Genomic DNA, 27,024 nt, shown 5'->3' on the forward strand with positions numbered 1-27,024 from the left:
GCTACGTATCGAGCGTTTCCGTTTCTTCGTTTCAATTCAAAACATTCCCATGTAATTCCAAATCCCGGTCCTGGAATTTTCTGTTCGTCGTCTGCCTCGGCTTGTGCAAAACTATACGAGTAAAGTAGCCAAAAACAGAAAACTCTGTAAGATGCGTTAACTCGGACGTCCCAATGAAAAAATAAATACTTGACACGTTGGAATATTTTCACTGCCCTGAGACGGAAAGTGAATAAAATTTTATCGCGGCGGTCGGCGGTCGGCGGTCGGCAGCCTAATGTGTTGTAAACTCCCTTCTTGCTTCGCTTTTGCCTGGAAATCTGGATTTGGCCCAACAACGTTATACCGAACCCAGCTAGGGTTCGGTTTTGCCGTCAAATGGCTTTAGAGTCGACCCTATCCAACCACTTTCGCCGTCTTCAAGACCGGTGAAACTGTGATTCTAAATATGGTTTTTTTCGGATTAGTTATTCGCGGAATGTGGATAATATTTCTTGATTCCATTGAAAAGACTGTTCCCATCAATTCCTCCTCGGTGGTTACCAAGTTATAATCTGCAGTTTGGGAGGCATTCATTTTCCTCCATTAGTTGCTGGTTTGAGAATCCGACTGTGATCACTGCATTCACCGTTTACACAACAAAGTCTATGGGTAACACAGGATTTCCTCATTTCTTTTTCTGGGATTTTGCTATATAAAGAGTCAGAGAAGGGATTACTCGACTGAGAATTTGTGAAGCCATCGAAAGGACTTATGGATAAGTAACGATGTCATCAGAATTCTGATTAGACACCTCCCTTCCGTTTTTGTGGACATGAGAGCAGCTATCTTCCACCCCCATGGAAAATAGTCTCAATTCTCAAATGAGAAAGGCAGACCGTTCGGACATGCACCTCCCTTGTCTCCTTAGTTACGGGGGTTATTCCACAATAAACTTGAAATGACGTTAGACTTCAATTTATCTTAAATGAATTTATTTAATTTTAATTCATCCTTGGGAGTTAGTGTTGATAAGTTCAAGTGCACTTGAAAACAAATTCCAGTGTTAGTGTCTCAAATTGAAAAATATGATATAAACAAGAGAATGAGTAACTTTTTATAATTAATTTAAATAGAATATATACCTAAATAGATAATTAACCAAAATAAATATGGTTACTACACTTATAAGTGATTTAACTTGTAGTATTAAAATATATTAATATACTAATTAATAAAATATTATATTATATTATATTAATTAATTATTACAATTTATAATAAATTAATATAATAATTATGTGTGACTAGAATAAATTATGAAAAATAAAAAAAATAAAAAAAAACATATTATTTTATCAATAATATAATATATTTACGTATTATTAACTAATAATATATTCAATTAGTTCAATTAATTATAGCAATGGGATAATTAAACCAAAATGATTGATCAAATGTTTTACTTTAATAATATTTTAATTACTACTATTAAATATGCGAAAAGGTATTTATTTATTTTGGTACTTCTTTGAGAGTGGTTGAATGGGGCAGGCTTTAGAAAACTTGACCCTACCCTCCAAACACGTCCCGGTCCCTTTCCCTCATCCCTGCGACTATTGCCCATTTTTTAAATCTTAATTTTTTACTATCAAAATTAAAAAAAACACTCCTTTTAAAGTAAAACTCTTCTATGCCATTTCAGTTCTTGAATATTTAAATATTATTATTGTTATTTTTAAGGGGCATAAAAGAAGAAAATTGCAGTCATAGAGATGGAAGATATGTAGATGTTATGGTTACTTCCTAGACAATTGCCTATAATTTCTTGAAATTATTTAGAGGTTATTTATATTTATTAAAAAATTAAAGCCCCTCAAATTTTAGATATAAAATTTACTATAATTTTTATGTGAAATCGGAAGGGATCAGCCTTTTCATCCAACACACCGACCATATCTTTGGAAAACTGGGGCAGTATGGGCTAATGCGCGTTTCAGTCCTGGTTAGTGGTTAGTACCGACAATGTCCGTTTTCCCAGTCTTTGAAAGTGGAGAGAAAACAAGTCCCGTGACTGTCGGATGATTCGTTGTGCCAACTAGAAATCGACGTAACAGTTCACATCGGAGACGCTCACTCTTCCCCGAACAGAATAATCTCTCTCATGGTTTCGCTTCGCTTTCCTTTCTCGTTTTCTCAGCCACCTAGGCATCCACCGAAATCAAATGCATTCACTTTCTTCCCCAGATCCCTGACCGTGTCTCTAGCAGCGGCTGTGACGGCCGGCATTGGAGCAGGGTTCTCTATTTCGCATGACTTGAGAAACCCAACTGACCCTTTCTTCCAGAAAGTGTTACATTTCTTATCCCCCAATCCGTGTGGTGGTCTTACCCCATGGGCTTCTCTCTCTTTGGCTGATAATTCTGATGGAACTGCCGTTGAATCCAAAACTGGCGTCTCGTTTCCCACATTGTTGAAAGACACACAGCGTCTACTTGGAATTGGGTTGCGCAAGAAAAGCATAATGGGTCTGAAAAACGTAGATGTCTACGCCTTTGGTAAGAGATCTTATATAGGATTTCTTATGTCGGAGTTATGTTCCCTTTGGTAGAACATACAGTGGTACTTCTAGAAATGGGGTTACTTTACTTACCATCAACTCTTTTTAGTCGTCGTTGACTGTTATTTTCTTAATTGTTTTAATAAGGTAGCTAAATATCGTTTTTCCGGTGAACCTTTATTATTTAGTTGTTACATGAGGTCGATGCAACTGAATTTTGTCCAGATATTAGTCCTCCTTTGGATATTTTTTGTTCTGAAGCTGTGGTTTAGTCTTCTTCTCTTAGTGCATAGATTCATTGTCTCATTCATTTTCCATCTCGGTGGATTTTGTTGTGGGAACCATTTTTTTGCATTCATGCTCCAAAGTCATCTGGAATTTAATATGTTGAGGTGCAGTTTTTGCAAGCGAGTTCAAATAAAGTGAGCTTAGTGCCTGAACCTGTTCTGTATATTTTAAGGTCTTCTGGTTCGAAGTCCTGCAAGAATAAAGTAATGGCCTCAAATATCCGAAAGCAAGAACCTTGAAAGTTATCAAATGACGTTTTTTACCTGTTGAATGTCAAGCACCTGTTTGCAGAAAATGAGGTTTTACCTGTTGAATGTCAAGCATCTGTTTGCAGAAAATGAGGTTTTACCTGTTGAATGTTAAGCACCTGTTTTCACATGCTCTTGGAGTTGCAATAGTTACATATTGTTCTCCAAAATTTGGAAAAAATCTTGGACCTTTGGTATTCTATGGTGTGAGCTAAAATAGTTTGTCTAGGTTACATTTAGACTAAGTGATTCAAGTTGCAGCCTTATCCTAGTTTGGCTGCAATCCCCTTAGCCATGCAACTGTCGTACATCATGGGTTTTTTCAACTAAAGTAATGTAGTATCCCACGACAATCCACTTTTTTTTCTTGTATGGGGTCTCTGTGACACTGACGTTTGCTTTTATGCAGGTGTTTATGCTGATGAGCAGGAAATAAAGAACTTAATGGCTGAAAGTTTTGGAAAGTTTTCGGTGTCTGAACTTAAAGAAAATAAGAATTTCTATGCACAGATTCTTGATAAGGACTTGAGTATGACTGTTAGACTTCAGATTGTATATGGCAGTTTAAACATCCGTTCAGTTCGTAATGCATTTGAAGAGTCTGTAGGAACCAGACTGAAAAAATTTAGTCGGTCTGATAATAAAGAATTGCTTCAAAGGTAACAGTTATCCTTAACTTTCTTCACCACACCGTATCTTCCATCAGTCTTTAAGGGTATGGTTGTTTCATTCCTTCTCCAGAGTTTAATGCTGTAAACATTTCCTTCCATTATACATGATTATCTGAATGTGTTATAAATCCTTTTATAATGTAAACTGTATGCTGCAGGTTCACATCCCAATTTAAAGATGGGTATCAGCTGCCCAGGGGTTCAATAATAGAAATTTCCAGGGAACAAGGATATACCCTTCGTACAACAAGTAACATTTTAAATGGCATTCTTTTATTCCTGAAAATTGCTTGTGTGGGACTGCAACATGTCTTGCCATGGTTGGTCATGGTACTGGTTATGCATAGTCATCTAGACCCTCTAATTGAAACTGAATTCTCTTTCCGTGTATCTATAGTTTTTCCATATTTTATCCATGTTTCTTAAAGTTTACATTCATGTCCATGATATGTTTCTGCTCAATAGAATGTTATGGTGTCAGTGATACTTTGAACCTTGCTATCGACCTACAAATTCAATTCAATGTCGATAAAAGAAGTAGGAACTACTAATCTCTCACATAGGAGACAAATCTCAGCTAAGATCATCCAACTAATTTCATATTACCACATAGAGTAAACTCGATACAAGTCAATTACTCAATGTCAAATTGTATTGTAACTATTCTATCACTTGCAGCAGCCCCTCCAATCTTACAGTGTCGTGTTTGTCAACTTTCAGTGAGGCTCTTTCGTATTTGCGCACGTGAGCCTGCTGAATAAATTTTTTACTTGCCCAGAGCCCTCTTGTGTACTTTCCCATCTGGTTTTGAGGTGGTCTAGTAATTTTCTTGCTTTGACATTTTTGCCTAGTAGAAATGAACTTGGACAAGCCTCCAAGTCTATGCAGTGGAAGGGCCAAAGAATCTTTATCCATGTAAAAATGAAGTTGCATCAACCAAATTATGCTGATCATAGTCTTTACAGTGGAACAGCTGGAGAGTGGCATCACCACTAGTCACAGTTAACTCATTGTCTGTCTTGTCCCATCTATGTGGGATTGGCTTCACGAATCTTCGTGCATTCTGCTTATTATGTGTCAGTTCACTAAACATTTATAAACGAGTGGTGAAAGCGAGGTGGGGCCTTCCCCTCGCTCAATGACCCAATGAGGGAAGTCCTCACCCCCTCTTCTTTTCTTTCCAATCAGCCATGTAAGGGAGGTGAGTAATCCCTTCCAGTCTTTTTCTTCTTGATGTTTGTTTTAAATATTCAAAAGAAAATGGTAGGACAATGCCTCTCTCATGTTGGCCAGTGTGCCTAACAAAGGATGATATGACCCTCTATCTTGAAACATCAGATAAAAATAAAGACAAATTAAAATAATTTCATAAAAAATATGCCAAGTTGTAGAATGAAATTTGACAAAGAGGATAATGAGATCGAGTTAGAGATTAGAGAGAGAATGTTGTTGTGTAAACTTTCATTTTTCTAAATTAAAATTATAAAATTATCTTTAAATATTTTTGGATAATTGTGTAATCGGGTTTGGAATAACCATTATCCATATCCTTTCTGTTTAATAAGCAGTAAACAGGTAAACACTATTCAAATCTTTGATTGGGTAAGGGGCTGAAACAAACGGGTAATCAGGTAAATGGATAAGATTGCCGCCCCTAGTTTATCACAAAGACTACTATTGTTCAATTGTAAAATACCTATTCTGTCGTCTGTATAGCAACTCCATGGATGGTAATAGGGCTGTAAATGGATCTAGATAACTTTTTTTCTGGAATGTTGAACACTTGAGCCAAGATCTCATACAAGAAACCCGTCATGTGACCATTGAGCCAAAGGACCACATCACACGGATTCAGATAATAATAGGATCTAATCTGAATCTGAAATTTTGGATATGTCTAGAATCTGGATCTGATGGTTCGGATATCTCATATGATATCCAAGCCGGTTCCAGATAGAACCAGAACCAAGAGATCTAGATCCAGTAAATATCTGAATCTGAATTCTCTTCAAAGTTGTCAATATTCTGTAGTGATTTTTGTGTTCGATATTTATTTGGATGAATGGAGAAAGAAGAAATGTGTGATAATCTCATAGGATTTGAGAATATTACTCTTAATTTCATTTCCAAATTTTGGGTTTTATAATTATTTAAGATTTTATTTCTTTTATCTTTTAGTATTTTATTTACTCTTGTTTAAGGTTTTTAGGTTCATATTATCCGATGGAGTTGGATATCGGATTTTGGGTTTCGGATACTTGTATTCAGATCGAATCCAGATCCTGCTATATTCCGTCCTCTTACAGCCCCTATGTAATATATCATGGCTTATTCTTCTTCCATGAGGCTTCTTGTTTTTGGGTCACACATGTCTGTTAATCATTTTGTACTTCCTGCATCTATTTGCTACCTATCTTATTCTTGTGGAATGCTTCTAGCTCAGGGGTGTTTTTAAGTTTTGTTGGAGGATAGAATCTGCAAATGACTGAAACTGTTTACCTGAGTAAATGGTGGGTGAAAAGTTTAGATTTAGGCTTTGGAAAGATCTTTTTCCTCTTGGTTGGGACAAACTCAACTTTAAAAAAGTATCGGAACAGATCTGAGCATAAGTTCATCAATTCATTCTCAAGTCCTAAGCTGGGTCAAGGGCCCACGTAAAAGCAACTATAAATTGAGCTAGTTGCTGAAACATATGGTGCTTGAGTAGCTCTAAATTTGTTTGGCTTGAAAATATCCCGTGTTTATTAGTGGGGAAAAGGCCTCTTGACGTCAGTCTGTGATTCCTGAACCTGAACTTCAAGAGCTTATTTATCCCCTATTCCCTATTGGAAAAGAAATAAAAGCTAGAGTAGTGACATTTTAGGCAAATACTATCATTCTCCTTTCTAATATTAATTAGACACACTCACTGCACTCCTTACCCCTGGTAAGACTTGAACTGAAGACTTCAGTAGGGGAACTACCCATGTAGCCGTTGAGCGAAAGGTTCAATTCACAAGTCACTAATGTTTTTGATTAGCCATTAAGTCAAAACCCCAAAAAAAAAAAAAAAAATTCTCGTAAACTAGGGGAAATCAAATCTTTTAGCATTTCTGATTTATTAACTCATATTTTATCTTGTCGAGCTTGTTTAATATAAACTTTTCACTTCAAATATGAAGGCTGAACCTTGAATTATCCTTTTTGAATTGACTGCAGTTGGTGGAATAGAAGTTGGCAGTATACAAAGCAAACTCTTGTGTCAAGCCATTCTGGACCTATACATCGGTGAAGATCCATTTGATAGACGTGCAAAAGAAGAGATTGAGTTGCGTTTGGCTTCCATACTTCAGTAATTAGATTAGTGGGGATTGGTGGGAGGAAATTTACATGACCATGAGCAATCGGTTTAGTGGAAGTAGTTCTAACTTAGAGATGCCATATCCTTTAAATTATAGAAATAAGGTTGACATGGCTTTAGGGCTGATGTGGCGGTGGTCAATGATGATGTGGCTAGTTCACTGTCTAGCATGGTGGTTGACCAATCAAAATTAGGTATTTTGACTGATAAGTTTAAAAGATGGGTATTTTGTTAATTAATTTTCTTAAATGAGTATTTAAAATTGTATTCAGTAAAAACATATTTTTTTAAAGAAGAAAAACTTATAGATGTGCTGTTCGGAATCCCCCTTCCCACCAACGCCGGTGAAATCCGATCGGAGGTGTTTGGTTAGAGAAGAGTGTAAGGTTCCATTTCTCCGAATTATTCATCTCTATTGACTTGTTTTCGATGTGTATTGCCGCTTGCCAAACTCCTCGAATGCCTCCAAAGCAGCCTGGTCACCCGTCCATTATTTACAAGTCTCTACCTTCTCGTTATGACCTAATGCGGATGATCCTTGTGCTAGTTGGCAAACAAAACATTGGACACTTCATCAAATTGATGTCCAATTTGTCTTTCTCATTGTGCTGTGGCAATTGCTCAAGAAATTGCATGAAAGGCAGGACAAGTCCATGTCGACCATGTGCAACTACAAATCAACAATCGCAGTATCAGTGTTTCATGGAAGACGCAAACACTGATATCAAGCTCGAGTTGAAATCTTCTTGAAACTGAAAAAGATGCTTGAGATGACGAGCCATTGCACCTTCACTACGTAACCAGTGACACAGCTGAAAAATCTTCTACGAGCCATTGCACGGAAAGCATCGAATCTCTCTGCACCTTTTAAAAGTTTCCTCCAGGGAAAAGCAGAGGCAGCTGCTGGTCTTGCGGTGTGTCTCTTTCTGGTTCAGAGCAACTACAGAAAGATGCACGCTATGATTAAAAAAATTGGACAGGTTTTAGAAGATAAATGAAGCAAATGTCTGTTCGTTAACATCCGAGGGATGTAAATAAGAAGAAATCTGAGAAAGTCTTCTTGTATGTCTTTCCGTGCTATAAAACCCTCTGTTTTCAAAAACAAAAACACGATCTCAAATTTCTATCTCCTTCGAAAAAGAAATTTGCAAAATTAAGTAGTAAAAAGTAAAAACTTATTGTCAGAAAATTAAAATTGGAGAAGCGAAAACAGTGAAAAATTCAAATATTTGCAGTCCTTTTCCCTTTTCCCTAACCCACCGGAGGAGTGAGGACGTCGACCAAGGGGGCCCACTGCTTGTACTCTTTGTCGATGGCGCACTATTAGCTCCCATGATTCCGGTGGACGCATTGGTCAAGTCCGTGTTTTCAAGCGAATTTTGCACGAAACGCTACGTCGCATCCAAGTTTATGATTTAATAATGGAAAGTTAAAAATATATTTGCACCTTATTTTAGGCAGGACTTCTGGAGTGTAAGTCACGTTTCCCCGGCTGTGTGCCGGTGTTCAGAAATCTGAACGATAAAAGCTGCGCAATGATTTTCACGCGAACAGACATGTTCGATCTGCAGCTCTGCTGATTCCTCGATCTGCTCAAACCTGCGGGACTCATTATCCCTCCAATCGATCTCCACCTCTGGGCTTCCTCATCCAATTCTAGGGTTTTTCAGATCGAATGAGCTGGAGCATGTGAGGGACGTTGTGGGTCAGAAAAATGGGGATCCGAAAAAAGCCGCTCTCTCCAGCCTCTCATAAAGATGTCACCAACGCGATCTCAAGTTCCGGTTAGTTAGCGGTTCTTCGATTCGTTTTGTTGATATCTATTTGTAGTATGGATGTAAATGATGGAAAATTTTGAATTGTTTGAGTTGAAGCTGGCTAGTTTGATCTCGATTTTTTATTTCTGACGTCAAACTAGATAAACACAATTTTCAACTTTTTATGTAATACGGAGCATTTCGCCTAGAAAATTTCGATAAACAAAAGTTTAGAATTTCAATTCGCTGCAAGATGGAGAGTATTATATAATTACGCATCTTGTGTACCAAGTTGTTAAGGTCGTAGTCTTGCCTATTTTGCACATTTAGATCCGTCAGGCTAAAAATAAAAGCGGAACCAAATATGAAACTTGAATTGCTTGTAGCTAGTTATTCTGATCTGAAGTCACTGAATGAACTTTTTGAATATTCTTGTTTGCTAATTGTGGTATCTTTGTGGACTGCATCTTGGTCAATAGTTTAATTTTTTTTGTTGTTTCTAAATTTTCAAATCTCGTAATATTTGAAATTGCATTTATGCCTGCTTCTTATGGTTGCAGTTTATTTCTCTAGTTCCTCAACCATGTTTAGTGGTAACTTTATTTTGAGTCCTGTATGGATGGACGTGTGCTTTTCCACTTATCTGATACATGTGATCAGTGACGCTAGCTATGGTTTGCTGCCAGTGTAGAAGTTTGGGAAAATTTTACATCTGTGCTTACTGTTGCTATCTCTTAATTTTTCAGGCCTTGAGGAGAAACATCGGGTGGAACTAGAAAATTTGACATTGATGACGCAACCCTTTAAGACAATGAAGTTTTTTATTTTGGCTAGTGTCCAATATTTAAAGCGGTCTGTGTTATATTTATTGTCTAGGGGTGTTTGGCTTATGCTATTAGGTGTTGTATCAGTGGCTTCTGGACTTTGGTTCATTGGTGTTGGTGATGCATATGAAAAGGTATGAGGTTGAAAATTCTATCTATAAAACGTTCGAACTAATTTTTGTAGATCGGTTTTTCTTTAACTCTTAGTGATGCCATATTTGTACAGCATATCCAGGAAATTCTCAGCTACTTGAGATTTGTTGTCTGGTGGGTGGCACTTGGAGTGGCTTCATCAATTGGGCTTGGTAAGTCAAATGTGTCTTTTAGGTGGCTCTTGTCAAAATCATAAGTTATAGGTCACACATTGCTTAGTAGCTCAGTTTTATCTGTTTTGAAGGATGTGAGTATCTGACTGATTAAGAAAGAATTTATGCTGTTAAGTTATGTCCTATATTTTCCTGAGCTTTCTTGCTAGATTCTTTTACTCTTTGTGTCGCTTATTGATTTCTTGCACGAATAATTGATCAGATCATCTTGGCTGAGAACTATTAATATGCCTTTCATTGATGAGTAACATATATCTTAACCAGTTTACATGGCCTTTTGCAGGATCAGGTTTGCACACATTTGTTCTATATCTGGGCCCACATATTGCTTTGTTCACAATAAAGGCCATGCAGTGTGGCCGAGTTGATTTGAAGGCTGCTCCATATGATACCATTCAACTGGAAAGGGGCCCATCGTGGCTTGACAAAGCTTGCTCAGAATTTGGACCGCCAGTGTTTCCATCATTACCTGATTCTCTTGTTAGAGTCCCACTTAGCAGCATATTGCCTCAAGTTCAACTAGAGGCCATATTGTGGGGTGTTGGAACTGCTCTTGGGGAGCTTCCTCCATATTTTATCTCAAGAGCAGGTATATGATATAATCATTCATTTCTTTAGTGAGCTAATGTTCCAGGAAATTATAAAATTAACCCACAACCTTGATTGTTGCTGAGAGACTACTAATAAATCACTCAGGAAGAAGAAGAAGGCTGCCAAACTCATAGGCAATACCTCCCCCCTCAAAATAAAAATGAGAAATTTTATTGAAATAAAAGGGACAAAATTCTGCAGGTAAAACTGCAAAGAGTACAATTCATAGCCAACAAGATGTCTGGCTAAAAAATAGCAGGCGATTGTTATTGACCCCCTCTTTTGCAGAGCCAGCTACATCATTAGCAGTATGAGGAGTATGCAGCCATGTCATAGAAAGATACTCACAAGACCTCAGCAAAGAATCTCCATATGCGCAAGGAGGATCACTCTTCTTAGAACACCAACTAATACCCACTATGTAATCTCTTTCCTCTTCTAGGGGGCTTGAGTAATGATCCTGGAAAATTTCAACCCACAAAGGTGAGATCTTAATTTGGCTTCATTAGAGTCAACTGCACCCATATGACTGAGTTGAAAGGAGTTTCTCACACTTGTGGCAGTGGATAAACCACCACAAACTGAAGGGAGGGGGGTTGCTCCCATCGCAGTTGAGCATAATGGTACCAAGAATGGGAGGGTTGCTCTAGGGAAGGGAAAACGCATGCTACCTGCATGGAGCCATCCAATAAAACTACTGTGGTTGGTTTTCAGAAATTTTGTCAAAATACTCTAGCAATATATGATGAGAAAAAGTGCAAACCCTTGGGGGAACTGAAAAATGACAATCCTGTAATTATGGTTTAAACTTTGGCAAAAGAATCATATTATCATTTGTAGGACGGGTGTGTTTGTCTAATCAGGTTCATGTGTCTCAGATGTGATATGGTTTTTTTTCAGTTAAAGAAAAATGAGTAGTTTTCGTATAAAAGCTTCCTGATGTATTTACAGTTGCTTGTTCATACTATTGAGCTAAATGTCATGGGCTCCAGAATCTATCTGTGTTTGTTTCCAGCAGGGTTTTGAGCATATTTTATGGTTCTAACAATCTGGATATATCTAATTTGACCTATATTTTTTTTTGTTAGGCTTTTCAAATAGAGCATAGCCATATGGTGGTGAACATTACTAGCTATCCATGATTTGCACATCAAGTAATGTTTTGAATTTATATAATATCAGAAATAGAGCCTACATTCATAAGGGCTTAATGAAATTTCTAAGAAACTATAATCTAGTGACTAGTATAACTATGAACCTGACTGCCTGATGTTGTCCTCTTGATTCTCAAAACGCTTGTTTTCGTGTTGAACTTGTTCACTATCTAGAGAGAAGGGGGGTTTATTGGCCATGAGTCTATGACATTTGTTTAGTTGTCATGAAAATTCGCTTATTATGTTATAGTATCTTAACTTCTTTAATTGCCTTGTGATTTGTCACATAGTTACCTGTCTCGTTTCATGGTGGGGAACCTGAGGAACTGCTGGAACTTGTGTAGTTGTTTAGTGTCCAAGATAAAATGGGCATATCTTGTGCACAAGAAGTATCTACTTGTTTTCCTTGGTGGATACATCTGGTCTGCTGTCTCTTTTTAAAAGCCTTGATATTGGATAATTATAGTTGTAACTAATGGCCTTTTTCTTTGCATCAGGATGTTCTTGTCATGAATTTCTGTTTCTTTTATTTTGAATGGCAAGAGATTTTTATTAAGAAGCGAAGGGAGGTTTCTGTTTGAATTTCTGTTTGCTATAACTTAATTTATGGGGTTCCTTTTGTTTCAGCACGTTTATCAGGTCGCAAGATGGAAGGCATGGAGGATTTTGATGCTTCTTCTAAAGATGCTGGAACCAGAACTTCTTGTCTTAGTCGTCTCCAACATTGGCTCTTTTCTCATTCACAACATTTGGACTTTTTTACAATCTTAATACTTGCTTCAGTTAGTTCCTAATCATATCTTTCTATTATTTTATCTGGGTATTTGTCATTTTCTTATTACCGTTGTTTCCACAGTTCTCTTATTGATGGTTGATCAGGAAATTCAGTATTTCTTCTAATTAAGCAGATATTGAAAGGTGTTGTCCATTATCTAATACATTTCAGGTGCCAAACCCACTATTTGATCTAGCTGGTATTATGTGTGGACAATTTGGAATACCATTTTGGGAGTTTTTTCTTGCAACCTTGACAGGAAAAGCATTGATTAAAGCACACATACAGGTTCTGTTGAAGTTTCTTACCTTTTTTGTTTGATGAAGTTGTTAGTTTAGTTTCTGTCTATAGTCATCTTTCTGCTTTGGCTTGATCAGAGTTAATGTTATGCACAATAATTTTGTATTTTATTTAAGTTGCTTCAATTTCCACATAATGAGTTTTTGTATTGCAATTCATTGGGGTACTCATCCGCTCTTTCTTTAGCAGACGGTATTTATCATCTCTGTTTGCAATAATCAACTTTTGGAGTGGATAGAAAACGAAGTGATTTGGATGTTTGGACACATACCTGGTCTTGCTTCTATTTTGCCAAACCTCATTTCAAAGCTGCACAAGGTTAAGGAGAAGTATCTTACAGCTCATGTTCCGTCTCCTACTATCAAGGTATTAGAACTTAGATCTGTGCCTTTTTGAGCTGTAGTACTATCATTATTAAGTGCTTGCTGCACAAGCATTCGAAGATGTGGACAAGAAAACAAAAATAAGGGGCCACTAAAGTAAAATATTGATAGTATATTCTGATAATGCGCTTACCCCTTTGATGGGATGGGCACTTAATAAGGCTGAAATGCAGATTTATTTTGATGTTTTCTTTCCTGTTAAATTCAATTACTTATTGTGGGTTAAGCTTGCTTTAAAAGGATGTCCTGCTTTGAGACTCGCCCGGAAGAAATTGATGAAACCCTGTTTTTTTCTTTTTTCACATAGTTCCCCGGATATTGGTGTTTCTACTGAAAATCCTGCTTTATTTCGTCCAGGCAAAGAAATGGAGCTTGTCATGGTCATCAATCTGGAGTACCGTAGTCTGGCTCATGCTCTTTCACTTTTTTATTAAGATTGTCAACTCAACTGCACAGAGATTTCTCAGTAAAAAACAGGAGTTGGAGCTGGCCGCTTTGTCATCTTCATCAAGTCGTTACAGTGGGGAGGGCCCGCATACATCTGAGCAGTAATAGGATTAACTTCTCCAGTTTCTTACGGGTGGACATTTTTAGTACTGAAACCATTTGGGAGGACTGTCCCAGTTCAAACACCAACTTTGTCATGTATAGAAATTATCAAGTAGTTTACAAGGGCAAAGTATGGGCTTGTAAATTCTCGGGGCGCATGTGGGGCAGTTGAATCTGGAAATGTTGATTCTTTTGGGCAAATGTGAAACGATTATTAAATTGATGGACGCATTAATAGTGTCAATATACCATTATAAATTCAGTGCATAATGATCTATACAGTGCTCTTTTTATGCAAATGAGAAGCACACGGCAAAGGCAGACAGATCTGGATAGAAAATCTGGGTTTCTGGTGGATGATCTCCTTCGTTCCACGCCCTCCGAATCCTCTGGTATAGCTCTTCTCTGTAAGGTACGGAATTCAAGTACAAAGTCTAATAATGTGCCGATTGCTCATCTAAGCTCTAATTTTCTCGTGTGGTGCATGTTCAAGCTCCCTCACAGAAGCTCACTAGTGACGATAGTCCTGCTTTTAATTCAACACCAAGTACGTGGATATTGAATGATTTCCTTCCAACTATTAAAATCTAGAATTGATAAGTGTACAGCACGTGGTGGTGACAATTTTTTTCTTCTCATTAGGGATGTTTAAAAAAGCGAATTCAATCTTATCAGTTGCTTAAATGCGAGGACGGTTGGTTGGAATTCAGACAGATGTAGAACAGCCAAATTTAATCACTTTCATGGTTAATTAATGTGAAAAGGCTATAATTCGGTTCAGGCAATCTGGAGTCCAGAAAATGCTTGGGAGACAACATTTTCTTTTCTGAGAAAAAAACACAAACTAGGCAAATTTGTTTTCTATTTTGACAATAAGGAAACACCGTTACATAAAATAAACCAAATAGAAAAAGAAAAAAAGAGCGAGTTCCCTCTAAAGCTGCTGAAGGGAAGGTGTAAATAGCTAGCTAGATGCAAATATAGTCAGTCACTCTTGTTGCCGGTTTTTTAGTACAAGCACCCTAAGACCATGTCAACAGTACCAAATTTTGCCACCAAATTCACAGCTATCGAAAAAGGCTGTATATGCAGGTGATTCAGGAGTTCCATATGGAACAGAAAATCTAAATAGATAGTAAGCATGCCAAAAAGGATCACACAGCATTACCTTCCCCATCCATGATCAAGGCCATAGGGATCCATGTAGCCACCTGCATGAACATGATGATTGCTCCCATATCCTCCAATTCCATGGTGATCATGGTGGTGATGGTGACCATCATCCTTGCTTGCTTCATTGAACATATTCTGGATGTGCTCTGGTAAAGGCTCTTGCTTGCTCAATCTAACTGATTTTGGTAGTGAAGATATGAACTTGGAAATATTTTCAGCAAGCTCATCCACAGCATCTTCCTGACACATCACCGCCCAAACAACATCAGTGAATTACAAGCAAGCTATCTACATAAATAAAAGGGTAAAAATTGAAACGGTCTGCTCAACCTAAAGAAATGAAAGGGTAAAAATTGAAACGGGCTGGTGATTCATCAAAGGCAGACAAGGAGAAGTAGAGTTAACCAATGGAAGCTGTAAGTCAGGTAATCACAGAATGGATAGACCAAACTTTGGTCAAGTACCACATAGATCAACAAAGAAGAACAGATTGGAAATGCACCATATGTTGCCATACCAAAACAGTTGAAACTAGACAGAAGTTTCATATGGAGATGAGATGCATAAAACAGATAATTAGAAAATGTCATGGCGGGCATTAGTAAGGTTACATATAGAACACCAAAGACCACTGAGAATACACAATGTCTCAATTTTAAAAAAAAAAATTTAAGTAGATGGAAGCTTCGTATGGAATCTCTTCATGATTCATATGCGCTTTGGACTCTCAATACTAACAACAGAAGCAAGTCTTGAATCACGTTAGTTGAGAGTTTGAGGGAGTCATTCCAAAATTGCCATGAAAATAAGCAGCTTTCTAACCAAAAACTAAAAATTGCTTTCCATTAATAGAAGGGGGTTTCACAACCTACTCTTATGGTTTGGGGAATATCTTCCTCTCACAGCCCACACTTAGCCTCCAATTATGTACTGAGTCATTCTTTGATTTATTATCGAAAAACACTACAAGTTCAAAGTAAAAATAGAATTGTAAAGAAGATTCACAGAAAATGCACTGCAAATACTACATCGAGATGAGATGTCCCTCAGTACAACTCTTCTCAAGGAACTAGACAAACCAAGCCCACTGTAAGTCCAGAGAATTTGGCGGTTTTGTGAGACTAAAAATGATGTTGGTCCCAAGGCTAACAACTTCCGAAAGATCACAAGCACATAAACAGCCTTTTGGAGAAATGGTAATGTCCTATATGTTTTTCAGTTGATCCAAGTTCCAAGCACAGAAGAACAAAACACAACTGAAAATCTAGGAGCTTAAAGGACAGGAAGGGACCTGTGTCTTGCATATGCACCAAATTTTTTTAGTAAATCCTGTTCTCAGCATCTTGCTTAAACACAAGATCGTTCAAAGTAAACTGTTAAAACGAAGCTCAATTAAGAACTGAAAATACGACATTCACCTGAGGCCACCTTCCTCCGGAATGCACCAAAAATTTTGCCCGAGGTAATGCACTAGCAACGCGGCCTCCCTCGTCAGTCCACCCCTCCGACCAGTTTCTCGACCAAATTACCTGAATAGGGACATCCCTCACTTTTTCCTGACGACCCCATTCCCCCAAATCAAAACTGTAATTCAAGCCTTTCCCAACTCCAACCACAGCTCTCCGACCGCCCTTCCCTTTCAGAAGAGCTCTATGGGCGTCCGCCACATGCCTCTGTATGGATCGAGAACAACACCATCTCATCAACTCATAATATGCAAGCGGAACACCCAACACAAACTCTCTCATCACCGGAATTTCCAGGGCCCACAATGGTAGAGCTCCTGAACTTGGTGCTGAGTCAATAATTGTCACACTACGCACCGATCCAGAATTTTCAGATGCCCAAATCGCGCCAGGTCCCAATCCAGTATCGTGCAAAATTAGATGGACTGGTGCTAAACCCATGGAATCTATCACTTGCTGGATAATGCGACTCAGTTCGGCAGCGTCGCACTGTAAGGGCTTCAGGACTTTCCTCTTTGAAACCCTCATTTCAAGCTGATCGTAGGGAATTTGCCCATTCTCGATGAGTTGATCGAAGCCCCAAAACAAGCCCTTCTCACTGATTTCATTATAAACATCCCAAAGCCTCGCTAAGACCCCACCCGAGGATTCGCTTTCTTCCAAAACTGATTTATCGGAGAACCCGGACCCAGGGAGATCGATAGCGACAGCTCGATAACCATTTGATCCAAGAGCTTGAAGCAGCTGTCGGAAAGAGAAGGAACTTGAGCCGAATCCGTGAATCACAACCAACGTTTCAGCGTCTCTAGGACCAGTGTCAGTGGCAAAAATTTCAATTGGCGAACGACCAGGGTTTATCTGGACTTTGATGGTTTTGCCGTTAGAATAATGGAGGCGAAGATCATCAGGTAAACCTAAAAACCATGATTTCTCATCTTGGGGAAGCAAAGAATAGACAGCGGCGAAAAGAACTGTTATGAGTGAGACGCAAACCGTGAAATAAAACCAGAAAATGAAGGGATTTGGTGAAGAACTGACAGGAGGAGGAGATGAAGAATGTTTCCGTTCTTCAGAAGAATTGCTACTACTGGGTTTTTCTTCGTTATCGCTGTGTATTTCAGTGATGACAGCCATCAGTTGTCGTCTGCAGCAATGGAGAGGAAGCCGCAAGATCGGGAGTCCACTCAGCTGGCTATGCGAGGAAAAGAGTTTCTTTTCTCCAACCCTTTTCCGGCGGGAATTGTTAAAGAAGCTCCATAACTCGCAAGACATACTAACTGCAAGTTCGACTTCAATTTGAGACACACAGATATTTGCGGTCAGCCGGTCCCGCAACCTAAATGGCCCACTTGTAATAAGAAGATTTATAGGGGGTTAGTTTAAAGTACAGCAGGGATGAATTACCTGCTCGTTACTCCGTTCATTCCATTGTCTCTCTTTAACACAAAAATCAGGGAATCACGTACCTATTTTGCAAATCATTTACACGAAACAATCGCGTGGGATGTCTCTCTCTCCCTCGACGATATTTTTTTTCTTATTTCGCTTGGTTCTCTTTCTCGCATTCTTTCTCCCGAAAACCCGCTCTCTTCTTGGTCTTCCTCGTTAGATTTTTTTTCCTTCTATCTTTTTCCTATCAGCCTCCCTCTCTTTTCCCTCACGGCCTCCATTGCAAAGCCTCCATCGCAAAGCACAGGAAGCCGAGCCTTTCGGCCTCCCTCTCTTCTCCCTTTTGACGTACTGTCAAAGCGCCGCGATGCTGGTTTAATTTTTCTTAAGTTAGGAAAAATTAAACAAGTGTCATAACTTTATTATATTTATTTTGTAAAATAATCTATATTTTGTTTTTTATAAAATAATTATTTTATTTATTTAGTATATTCATTTTGTAATTATTATATTAAATTAGTGATTTAATAATCGTAATTAAAATATTGTTAAAGTAAATATTTGATAAATTGTTTTGGTTTAATTATACCATTGCAATAATTAATTAAATCAATGGTTTTAAATTTTGTGGTAATATGTTATTAATTAATAATAAATAAAAATATATATTATGTTATTGATAAAATATATTATATTAAATTTTTATTAATATATTAAATTAGTGATTTTTAATGTTAAAATATATCTTATATTATTAAAAAATTATTTATTTATTTATTATATTCTCTTATGTTATTTTTTAATTTATTTATTTATTTTTTATAACTTATTCTAATCACACGTAATTATTATATTAACTTATAATAAACAATAATCATTAAGTAATATAATATAGTCTTTCATTAATTAATTTATAATATATTTTAATACTACACTTATAAGTGTTAACCATATTTATTTTGGTTAATTATATGTTTAGGTATATATTTTATTTAAGTATATTATCTACACTAATACCTTAATGCACTTATCTACACTAACACCTTTGAAGTTCAATCAATTATCTTAAATGAATTGAAATATTAAATTCATTTAAATTCATTTTGGACAATCAAAATTCAAAGGAGTTCGCCGCTTACAAAAATAGTGGCAAGCGTAAGGTGGCCCGCGAGTCTTTTTAATTTCTTTTCTCTGGCGCTGCCAGTGAACTGCAGAGAAACTGTTCTGCAGTTTCTGGCAGTTGACACTCCGCACTGTCCATTTCCGACCAGAAAGAGAAAAAACCCCAATTGGATACTCCTTCTCATCTGTTGCTTGTTTTCTCTGCTCGGGAGGCTCCTGCGCATGGAGTCAGTAGCCTTCCTCTACTTCTCCTCGCCATTCACTCGTGCCTTCTCTCGTTCTTCTCCGTTTCGGCCTCACAGCGTTCGATTTCTCTCGCTTTTTCTTCCCCTCTTACGAAATTTTAGAGCCTCACGATTGTTGGTTCGCAGAGAATCTAGAATTCCTAACCCTCCTATGCTTAGGTGTTGTGGCGCGAAGCCTGACGAGAAGCTTCAAGCTCTGCGGGAGCTGTTTACGAGACCTGGTATTGGCCTTGACGCTTAGATAATTCCTTCAGAAGATTCACACCAGTTTTTGGTTCTGCCTTAATCTTATACGGGATTTTTGTGTTGTTTATTTTGTTGGAAGAACACAATCTCGTATTTTCATTCGATTTTACTCTTTATCATTTCCTAGATCCTTTATGTTGACTTTCAATGGTCTCCAGAGTGAGTTCATTGCAGAATGTTATATGCGGAGGGCCTATATATCAGGATTTACTGGTAGTGCTGGAATTGCTGTTGTCACGAAGGATAAAGCAGTCCTTTGGACTGATGGCCGTTATTTTCTTCAGGCACTGATGCAAGATAGTTTTGCGTGCTAAATTTATCTGAGAGGCTTTTGAACTTATGTGCTGTATTTTTTCTTACTGTTTCTTGCTTATGATATTAGGCCGAGACGCAGTTGAATTCTAATTGGATATTGATGCGGTCTGGTAATATTGGAGTTCCGACTACTAGTGAATGGCTTAATGACATCCTAGACCCAGGTTGCAGAATTGGCGTAGACCCTGTAGGTCACAATCAACTTCTCCAAGAGTTTGTTCAATCTAAATCTTTTGGCATGCTATATTTTAAAATTACAGAGCAATCAGCACCATTTATGCCCTTTAGTCCTTAACTTTGTGATGGGTATAGTTTCTTTTTTCTTCTGATGCAGCAGAGGAGCTGAAAAGGGCTATTTCAAAAAAGAAACACGAGTTAATTTATTTATCTAATATCAATCTGGTTGATGAAATCTTGAAGGAATCAAAGCCAGAGCCTCCAGTGAAACCAATTAGAGTGCATGACATCATAAATGCTGGTGTTGATATCTCATCAAAGCTGTCTTGGTTGAGATCTGCATTGCTTGATGTAGGTTCCACCGGTATTCTTATTTCTATGCTTGATGAAATCGCGTGGTTGTTTAACCTGGTAATCACTATCATTTATTTAGTGCCTAAAATTTTATCATCTAAAATGCTTCCTTTTTTACTTTTTGTTTTAATTTTCACAGCGAGGAAATGATGTTCCACATTCTCCAGTTGCTTATGCATGCTTAATTCTAGAGATTACATCTGATAAACTATTTGTCGATAATTCTAAGCAGTCATAGCCCATTTGAAGAATTCAGGAGTATAACTCAGACCGTATGAGTCCATTCTTTCTGTAATGGAGAGGTAACCGCAAAAAGTTCTTATCTAAAAGTAAATTCTCTATGTTTATGCCATAAAAATTATATCCTCAGTTTGGCAGCTGAAGATGGCAAGCTTTGGATGGATAAATCCAGTGTTAATGCTGCAATTGTCCATGCGTATCATTCAGCTTGTGATAGATACTATTAACAAAGGCATGGTAGAAAAATCAAAAGTACAGAAATGCCAAATTTTCTATCTGAGGGACCCAGTGGAGTTTACAAGGTCTCTCCTGTTACTTTAGCAAAAGCTTTAAAAAACCATGCTGAAATTGAAGGAATGCGAAATTCACATTTGAGGTAGTTACTTCAGACAACATTTTTTTATTGTAGGCAGTCACTCCGATTGCTTTATTTGGATATATAAATTACTGAACTGTTTTTTGTCCTATTTAGCTTAGTCATGATCATCCTACTTGGTGGGAGCACTATGAAATACTGTCTTATGAATTGCGTCTAGACTTCCTATTTATAATTTCATGAGGACAAGGAAACTGTCATCTATGTTGTTGATCATCGAATCATACCTTTGATGATTAGAAAAATTTATGGAACTTTCAAAAGCATCAACCATCTAGTTGACAAACTGAATCATGTTATGGGTTCTTCATTTCGTTTGTTAGAAACTGTAATGTGTAAGTTGACAGAGAATTTTTCTCATAACAGAATACAGTTGAAAAGGAGTGTAATATATTATAATAGTAGATATGGTTCATCTGAGCAACCCAGGCTTAATTAGGACAAGGATTGATGAAGATGATGACGACGATGGTGAAAAAAGACAAACGGGTCAACTGCATGCCACGTCTTGATAAAATCTGATTAACCCATAAATATGATCTGTTTGCATCGTGCCATCATTGTTACATAGATAAATACTAAGTATTTTAAGGAAAGGCAAGTAAAGCATTCATGAAATCTCCATAGTGGACAATTTGAGCACCACCCTTTCCTTTTCAGGGTCAGGTGGTGGTTGTAAAATTCCATAAATTTGGGCACTTTTCTTCTTGTGACATAATAGGGAAGTTTTTTGGTAAAAAATTCATCTTATTGCTCTTCAATACTCAAGAATGGGAACCAACATGCTCTCTCTTACAGAGATGCAGCACTTTTGGCCAACTTTTGGGCTTGGTTTGAGGAGGAACTTCATAAGAATGTTGGACTAACAGAAGTAGAAGTAGCAGATAAGCTTCTTGAGTTTCGTGGACAGTAGGTTGGCTTTTTTAATACAAGCTTTGACACCATTAGTGATATATTTTCTTAAAAGTCGCACTTAAATGAAGCAACTACTTTCTCTTTTTATGCCAATACCTATTGTAAATGTTTTCAAAAAAATCTATTGTAAATAATTTTATTTATATTTCAAAGTTTTGTTTAATCCCAGAATTTTTTAACATTCTTAGTGCATACTTTAAAATTAATCCTGATTATGAGTTTTCTTGACATGATCACAAGTTGCTAACATTTTCTTCTATTTCCTCATTGGCTAAATGAGTTTATATTCTTACCATTTTTGCACCATATTTCGACATTGATCCTCGAAAAGGAATCTTCTTCCTCTCCTTGTGCTTCTTCTAAGCCCTTTTAGTGATCTATTCAATATGTTCTCCAAGTTGAGATTGACATAGTTATAGGTGGTCTCTGCCTTATGTCTCGATCCTTGCATGGCCTTCTATTCTTTTTTATGTATTCAGATTTTACTTGTTAATCTAGCCTTTTTTTGGCAATTTAATAACCACCTTGTATATGACTCTGTTCAGGTTTCGGTGCAAATGGTGCTGTCATACATTACAGACCAGAATCAAGAAAATGTAGTATTGTGGATGACTAGAAACTCTTCTTATTGGACAGTGGGGCCCAATATGTTGATGGGGCCACTGATGTGACTATGACAGTACATTTTGGTGAACCTACTGAACAACAGAGAATGATTGATAAGAGAGTGCTTCAGGTGCTTTTTCTGTTAAAATCTCGCTGTTGTGTTTAATGTTTCACTTTACTAAACTATTGATTGCTATGGTGTTATTTGCATCATGGTGACTGGAGGCACACATGAAAACTGTAGGTGCTTAGACCTTAGTTTTTCAAATCCTTCTTTCATATGCTCCATTTGCCTAAAGGTGTTCGAGAAATGATAGGCATCTTGGAAATCACATGATCATTTCTTATGATCTTTTAGCCATAACATATTTCAGTGCATTAGGGAATCACACTATCTTTTTTTAAATGATCTTTTAACAATGACAAATTCTTTTCTGTTCCTCTGTGAACATCTGCTTCACAGGGTCATATGGCTCTGGATCAAGCTGTCTTCCTAGAGAATACTCTTGGCTTTGTACTTGATGTGTTGACTCGCTCTTCCCTATGGAAGATTAGACTTGATTATTGACATGGTAGCTTGCCTCTTCTCCTTTAGTCTCTCTTTTTTTTTTCTTTTTTCTTCTGTGCATCTAATTCTTTCTTGTATTTATGCTGCATTATAAGCAGATTTTTGACTTTTTTGATTTATTTTATTGGGACTGGTCATGGTGTTGGAGTGGCATTAAATGTTCATGAAGGGCCCCAAAGCATTAGCTTCCGCTATGGAAATATGACAGGTTTACAAGTAGGCATGATCATTTAGGATCCTATGGCGACCACTCATTTGGTATCCGCATTGAGGTACTAGTTTGGTTAATTCAGTTTTCTTCTTTTGTGTTTATGTCAAGATCTTAGCTCTTTTCTGAATATGCTTGAGTCAAATATTCTAAACTACGTCCTTCCCTTTTCAGAATCTACTTGTTGTGAAAGAGGTAGAAACACCAAACCAGTTTGGTGGAATTGGATACCTGGGATTTGAAAATCTCACATTTGTTGCTATTCAGGTAGCCTCAAGTGTCTTATCCTTTCCTTCGGGATAAGATAAGAGATATTTGAAGTAAAGAAAATAATCTATTAGCTAATATGCTTTTCAAATAGTTCAGAAAGTGTTATCCTGACACTTCCATATGGAAAATAGGTAACCCTTTGAAATCAATAAAAAAGTACACATCCTTCCTGCAAGAGCAAGAAAATAGAAAGGGGTTGTATGTAAATACATCAAATTATACAGTAAAACTTGTCAAATTTTGAAAATGAATTAGCATTTTGAGTTTATGGCTTTTTTCTTAAATCAACTTTTGATGGGTGTGAATGTGAGTATCTTATTTACATGAAGAAATTCATGCATGCTTTATTCGTCAGCCTCTAGTCAAGTCTGTCAAAACTTCCAGCCAGATTTTGTATTTCAAATATGCATCCCAAGTTTCAAAGTATTTCCAAAGAAGAAATTTAAAAGGTTTTTATAATAAAAAAAGGGGTAGTTGTTGAGGTGCTCTATTAGAGCTACAAGGAGCGGTTAGAGGCAGTGAAGGCACCTTCCTGAGATGTTTCGCAAATTGGGTAAGATATCTTGGAATTTGGATGTATATGATACACATATACGTTATCTCTTTTTTCACTATTTTAATAATTTTTTAACCCAAGACAAGACGTTATATTCAAAGATGCTGTATAGTCTGAGACATCTCAGATTTTAGGGTTCACAAGACATCTCTAAAAAAAGATGTCCACATCTGGTAGGAGGTGAAGCAAATGACAGTGCTTGTCAAACTAAAGGATCCTAGTTTTAAAATTATGAAAACATCATCAATTTATTTAAAATATTTCATTTAATCAAGCAAGATAACTTTGTATAGAATTTATATATATCTTTTATTTGATATACCGATTTAAAAAATTATATATATAAATTTATACTTTTCCCATTACTCTTGCCCATTAGAGTAAACATATTCTTAGTGAAGCCATATAGAAACCATAATTTGTTTCTGAGATAAGCATGAAGTTTCCTTTTCCATCTTCTTGTTAAATAGCACTTTAAGAAAGTTGAATAAAAGTTTGTTATGTTCTGTTGACAATGTCTTTTCTTTTCTATCTTCTGACCAGTTCAAATGTGCAGAGTGAAATGATCGACTTGTCTTTGTTATCATCTGATGAGATCAATTGGGTCAACAATTACCATTCACAAGTTTGGACAAAAGTCAGTGAATTCCCCTGTGATTATGCTACGACTTTTATCTGATGTTTGTCTGAAGGCACTCGAGTTTGACACAATATATTCTACCACACGGTTAGTAAAGTAAAGGGACTAAGTATTTTTTGTGTCCGGTGCAAACTGTGCTGTTTGAATTTTTCAGTTATGAACGGAAGCCTCAGAATATTGACTTTGACCGTAGTAGTTTCTGGCTGTGGCATTGAGCTCCAGAGACAATGTTCCTTTGAGCTGTAAAGCCCATCCCCTGGTGCAAGCTGCCATCATAACTACCTAATCAGGCATTTTTTTATGTGGGAAGCACACCATCTTCCACCTACACCTCTTCACCCCACTGAGAGTTTATTGTGATAGTCAGACGCAATATGATTACCCATGAAAGTAAAGCAGACACAGAGGGTTGTTACCCTTGCCAATTATGTCTGCTCTTCCTTTCCAGCCATGGATAGGATATTAATAGGAGGTCATTTCTTCTTCTTCTTCTTCTTCTTCTTATCGTTTGCAGGCTTCACTGTCAGTGGAGGGTGCTGTTCGCCAATGGCTTTGGAACAATATTTGTCCTCTTCCCGTGCAATGATTTATTCATGTGACCAGTCTATGAATTGCTATCTTCACTCTCTCTCTCTCTCTCTCTCTTTCTATCTGTTAAATTATGTTCCAACGATAGTATTCTGCGACCAAACTGATGCTGTTGTGTCGGAAATGTAAATATTTCATTTATTGAAGCAATATTAGTACCTGTTTCTGGATTGCACATTTTTTTAGGCTTTCAGCCATTTACGACCAATTGACACTCTTAGCAGGGACAATAATTGAACATGGTTCGGTTTTTTATTACATAAAACGGGGCTATTAATACTTGGTTTTCCCATTTGACAACAGTAAGGGTATGCAAGAAGATTCTTTCTCACGTTGAGGATTCAGATAAGAATCATTAAATCCCCTTTTTCTCTTTTCACCACCAACAAAAAGCTCGCGTTTCTTTATTTACAAGCGTTGAAACCCTCTACACAACCATCTAATCCTTCACAATTTTAAATTGGAGGGTATACAGTCTCCACCTCCCCAATCAATCTTTCTACATATAGATTTAGGTATTCTGTATGGGCCCACCCAAAATTTTGTCGTCATCCCCATACTTTCCGAGTCGTAATCCAGATTCTGTAGCCATTCAAATCATCAGGTCCCTTCCCTTTCCAACTATCAATTCCAACACCTTCATGGTGGTGGGGGACCTGCACGGGAAAGCCATAAAACCACATTCGACCACTGTGTCGCTCAATCAGGAATACAATCCCCCCCGCCCTAATGTTGGCTCTATAATATATAATTGAAGCCCCTTTCATTCTTTAAAGAGATGCCGTCGCCGACACCAGTTTTCACCATTCACACTGCGACCGTCTCTCCCATTTTTTAATGCGAAAGTTTCGCACCTTCGCAGTTTTTTATTTCATTGACGTGACCAAATGCGATGCCGACTTCATCATCTTCTACCTCTCGTTCAGTTGGCCCAGAACTGGCCAATTTTTCTATAAAATTAAAATTTGGCTGGATTGAATACTGAGGTGGACGTGTGGAGGGCGTGTGGTTGGAATGGATAATAATGACGGGATGACGGGAAGCTTTGAAGCTAATCTAAGCGGTTTGATGATGATATGATGATGTAAACCAGACCCATAAAAAAATTGCAGAGACGAATCCCCAATTATGCATCCTGTGTTTATGTTGCTTTCCTTGTCTCATTGCTCAAAGAAAGAATAAAGTCATCGGAGAATGTGATTTATTTTACTCCACGCCCCTCCCCCCTGCCTGTCTTTTCTGTTCAAGTCTAGCGAGATGTGGATTTGGACGTTTTTCGTTCACCATCATCGGATGCCCTCCTCTCAGCGCCATTGACAGCAACCGGAAAGACTCCCATCTGCATCTCAACAAACTCCGTTGATTTTTCGTCGTTTTTCCTCTCCGTCTCTGCCATTTAAAAGTTCTGGAAAATTAGAGATATCATATAAGAAGTTCATAACAGATCGAAAAGGATCGGAGAATATTTGTGAAAGCAGTGTCGTACTTCCTATCTTATTTAGCTTCATCATCAGTAAAATTAGGCAAGAGAAAACAGAAGTGACCAAATTTCCATCTGAATATCTGAGATGATTTTTTTTCGAGCTTTTCTATCTCTCCTCCTTAATTTGCGCCATTGTTAGAAAACCCTTTTTCCCGTTCAAGACTTCATACAGCCGTAGAAACGTAAAGAAAAGGTCTTTCCCGGCAGAACAAACAAAAGAAGATCATTAGATAGCAATTGCAAAGAGATAAACATCAGATAGGCTGAAGACAAACAGCATCTCGACGTCTCGGAGCCAGTTTGGACTTCAGATAGGGTGTAAGCCAGACAGCTTTTTCCTCT

At 37.4% G+C, this 27,024-nt stretch overlaps 3 protein-coding genes and 1 pseudogene across 4 annotated transcripts; 3 read left to right on the forward strand and 1 right to left on the reverse strand.

Annotated features, from left to right (window-relative positions):
• The first annotated feature begins 1,979 nt into the window (after nucleotides 1-1,979).
• Nucleotides 1,980-7,335, forward strand: LOC137950843 (fatty-acid-binding protein 1-like). Of its 2 annotated transcripts, XM_068797489.1 has the most exons (5): nucleotides 1,980-2,537; nucleotides 3,485-3,734; nucleotides 3,905-3,996; nucleotides 5,956-6,059; nucleotides 6,945-7,049. In XM_068797489.1, the coding sequence occupies exons 1-5, from the start codon at nucleotides 2,144-2,146 to the stop codon at nucleotides 6,954-6,956; spliced, it is 852 nt and encodes a 283-aa protein (XP_068653590.1). In that variant the 5' UTR covers nucleotides 1,980-2,143; the 3' UTR covers nucleotides 6,957-7,049. The 2 variants fall into 2 exon arrangements, with proteins under 2 accessions (XP_068653590.1, XP_068653589.1); XM_068797488.1 differs by lacking the exon at nucleotides 5,956-6,059 and having other exon boundaries at nucleotides 6,945-7,335.
• Nucleotides 7,336-8,530: 1,195 nt separating this feature from the next.
• On the forward strand, nucleotides 8,531-14,015 carry LOC137950077 (vacuole membrane protein KMS1-like). The gene is made up of 8 exons (XM_068796440.1): nucleotides 8,531-8,870; nucleotides 9,590-9,801; nucleotides 9,894-9,972; nucleotides 10,277-10,582; nucleotides 12,366-12,520; nucleotides 12,685-12,801; nucleotides 13,003-13,179; nucleotides 13,554-14,015. The coding sequence occupies exons 1-8, from the start codon at nucleotides 8,801-8,803 to the stop codon at nucleotides 13,746-13,748; spliced, it is 1,311 nt and encodes a 436-aa protein (XP_068652541.1). The 5' UTR covers nucleotides 8,531-8,800; the 3' UTR covers nucleotides 13,749-14,015.
• Nucleotides 14,016-14,590: 575 nt separating this feature from the next.
• On the reverse strand, nucleotides 14,591-17,664 carry LOC137950842 (protein AUXIN RESPONSE 4-like). The gene is made up of 2 exons (XM_068797487.1): nucleotides 16,337-17,664; nucleotides 14,591-15,158 (listed from the first exon to the last, which is right to left on the reverse strand). Exons 1-2 carry the CDS (start codon nucleotides 17,654-17,656, stop codon nucleotides 14,910-14,912), a joined length of 1,569 nt encoding a protein of 522 aa, XP_068653588.1. The 5' UTR covers nucleotides 17,657-17,664; the 3' UTR covers nucleotides 14,591-14,909.
• A 1,453-nt stretch (nucleotides 17,665-19,117) lies between these two features.
• Nucleotides 19,118-25,316, forward strand: LOC137950290 (aminopeptidase P2-like; annotated as a pseudogene).
• The last annotated feature ends 1,708 nt before the right edge of the window (nucleotides 25,317-27,024 follow it).

Source organism: Aristolochia californica, unplaced genomic scaffold (genome assembly GCF_029961685.1).
Source record: "Aristolochia californica isolate CCGP_79_NKW_82.1479 unplaced genomic scaffold, dmAriCali1.0.hap1 SCAF_14, whole genome shotgun sequence".
In the NCBI taxonomy this organism is placed as follows: domain Eukaryota; kingdom Viridiplantae; phylum Streptophyta; class Magnoliopsida; order Piperales; family Aristolochiaceae; genus Aristolochia; species Aristolochia californica.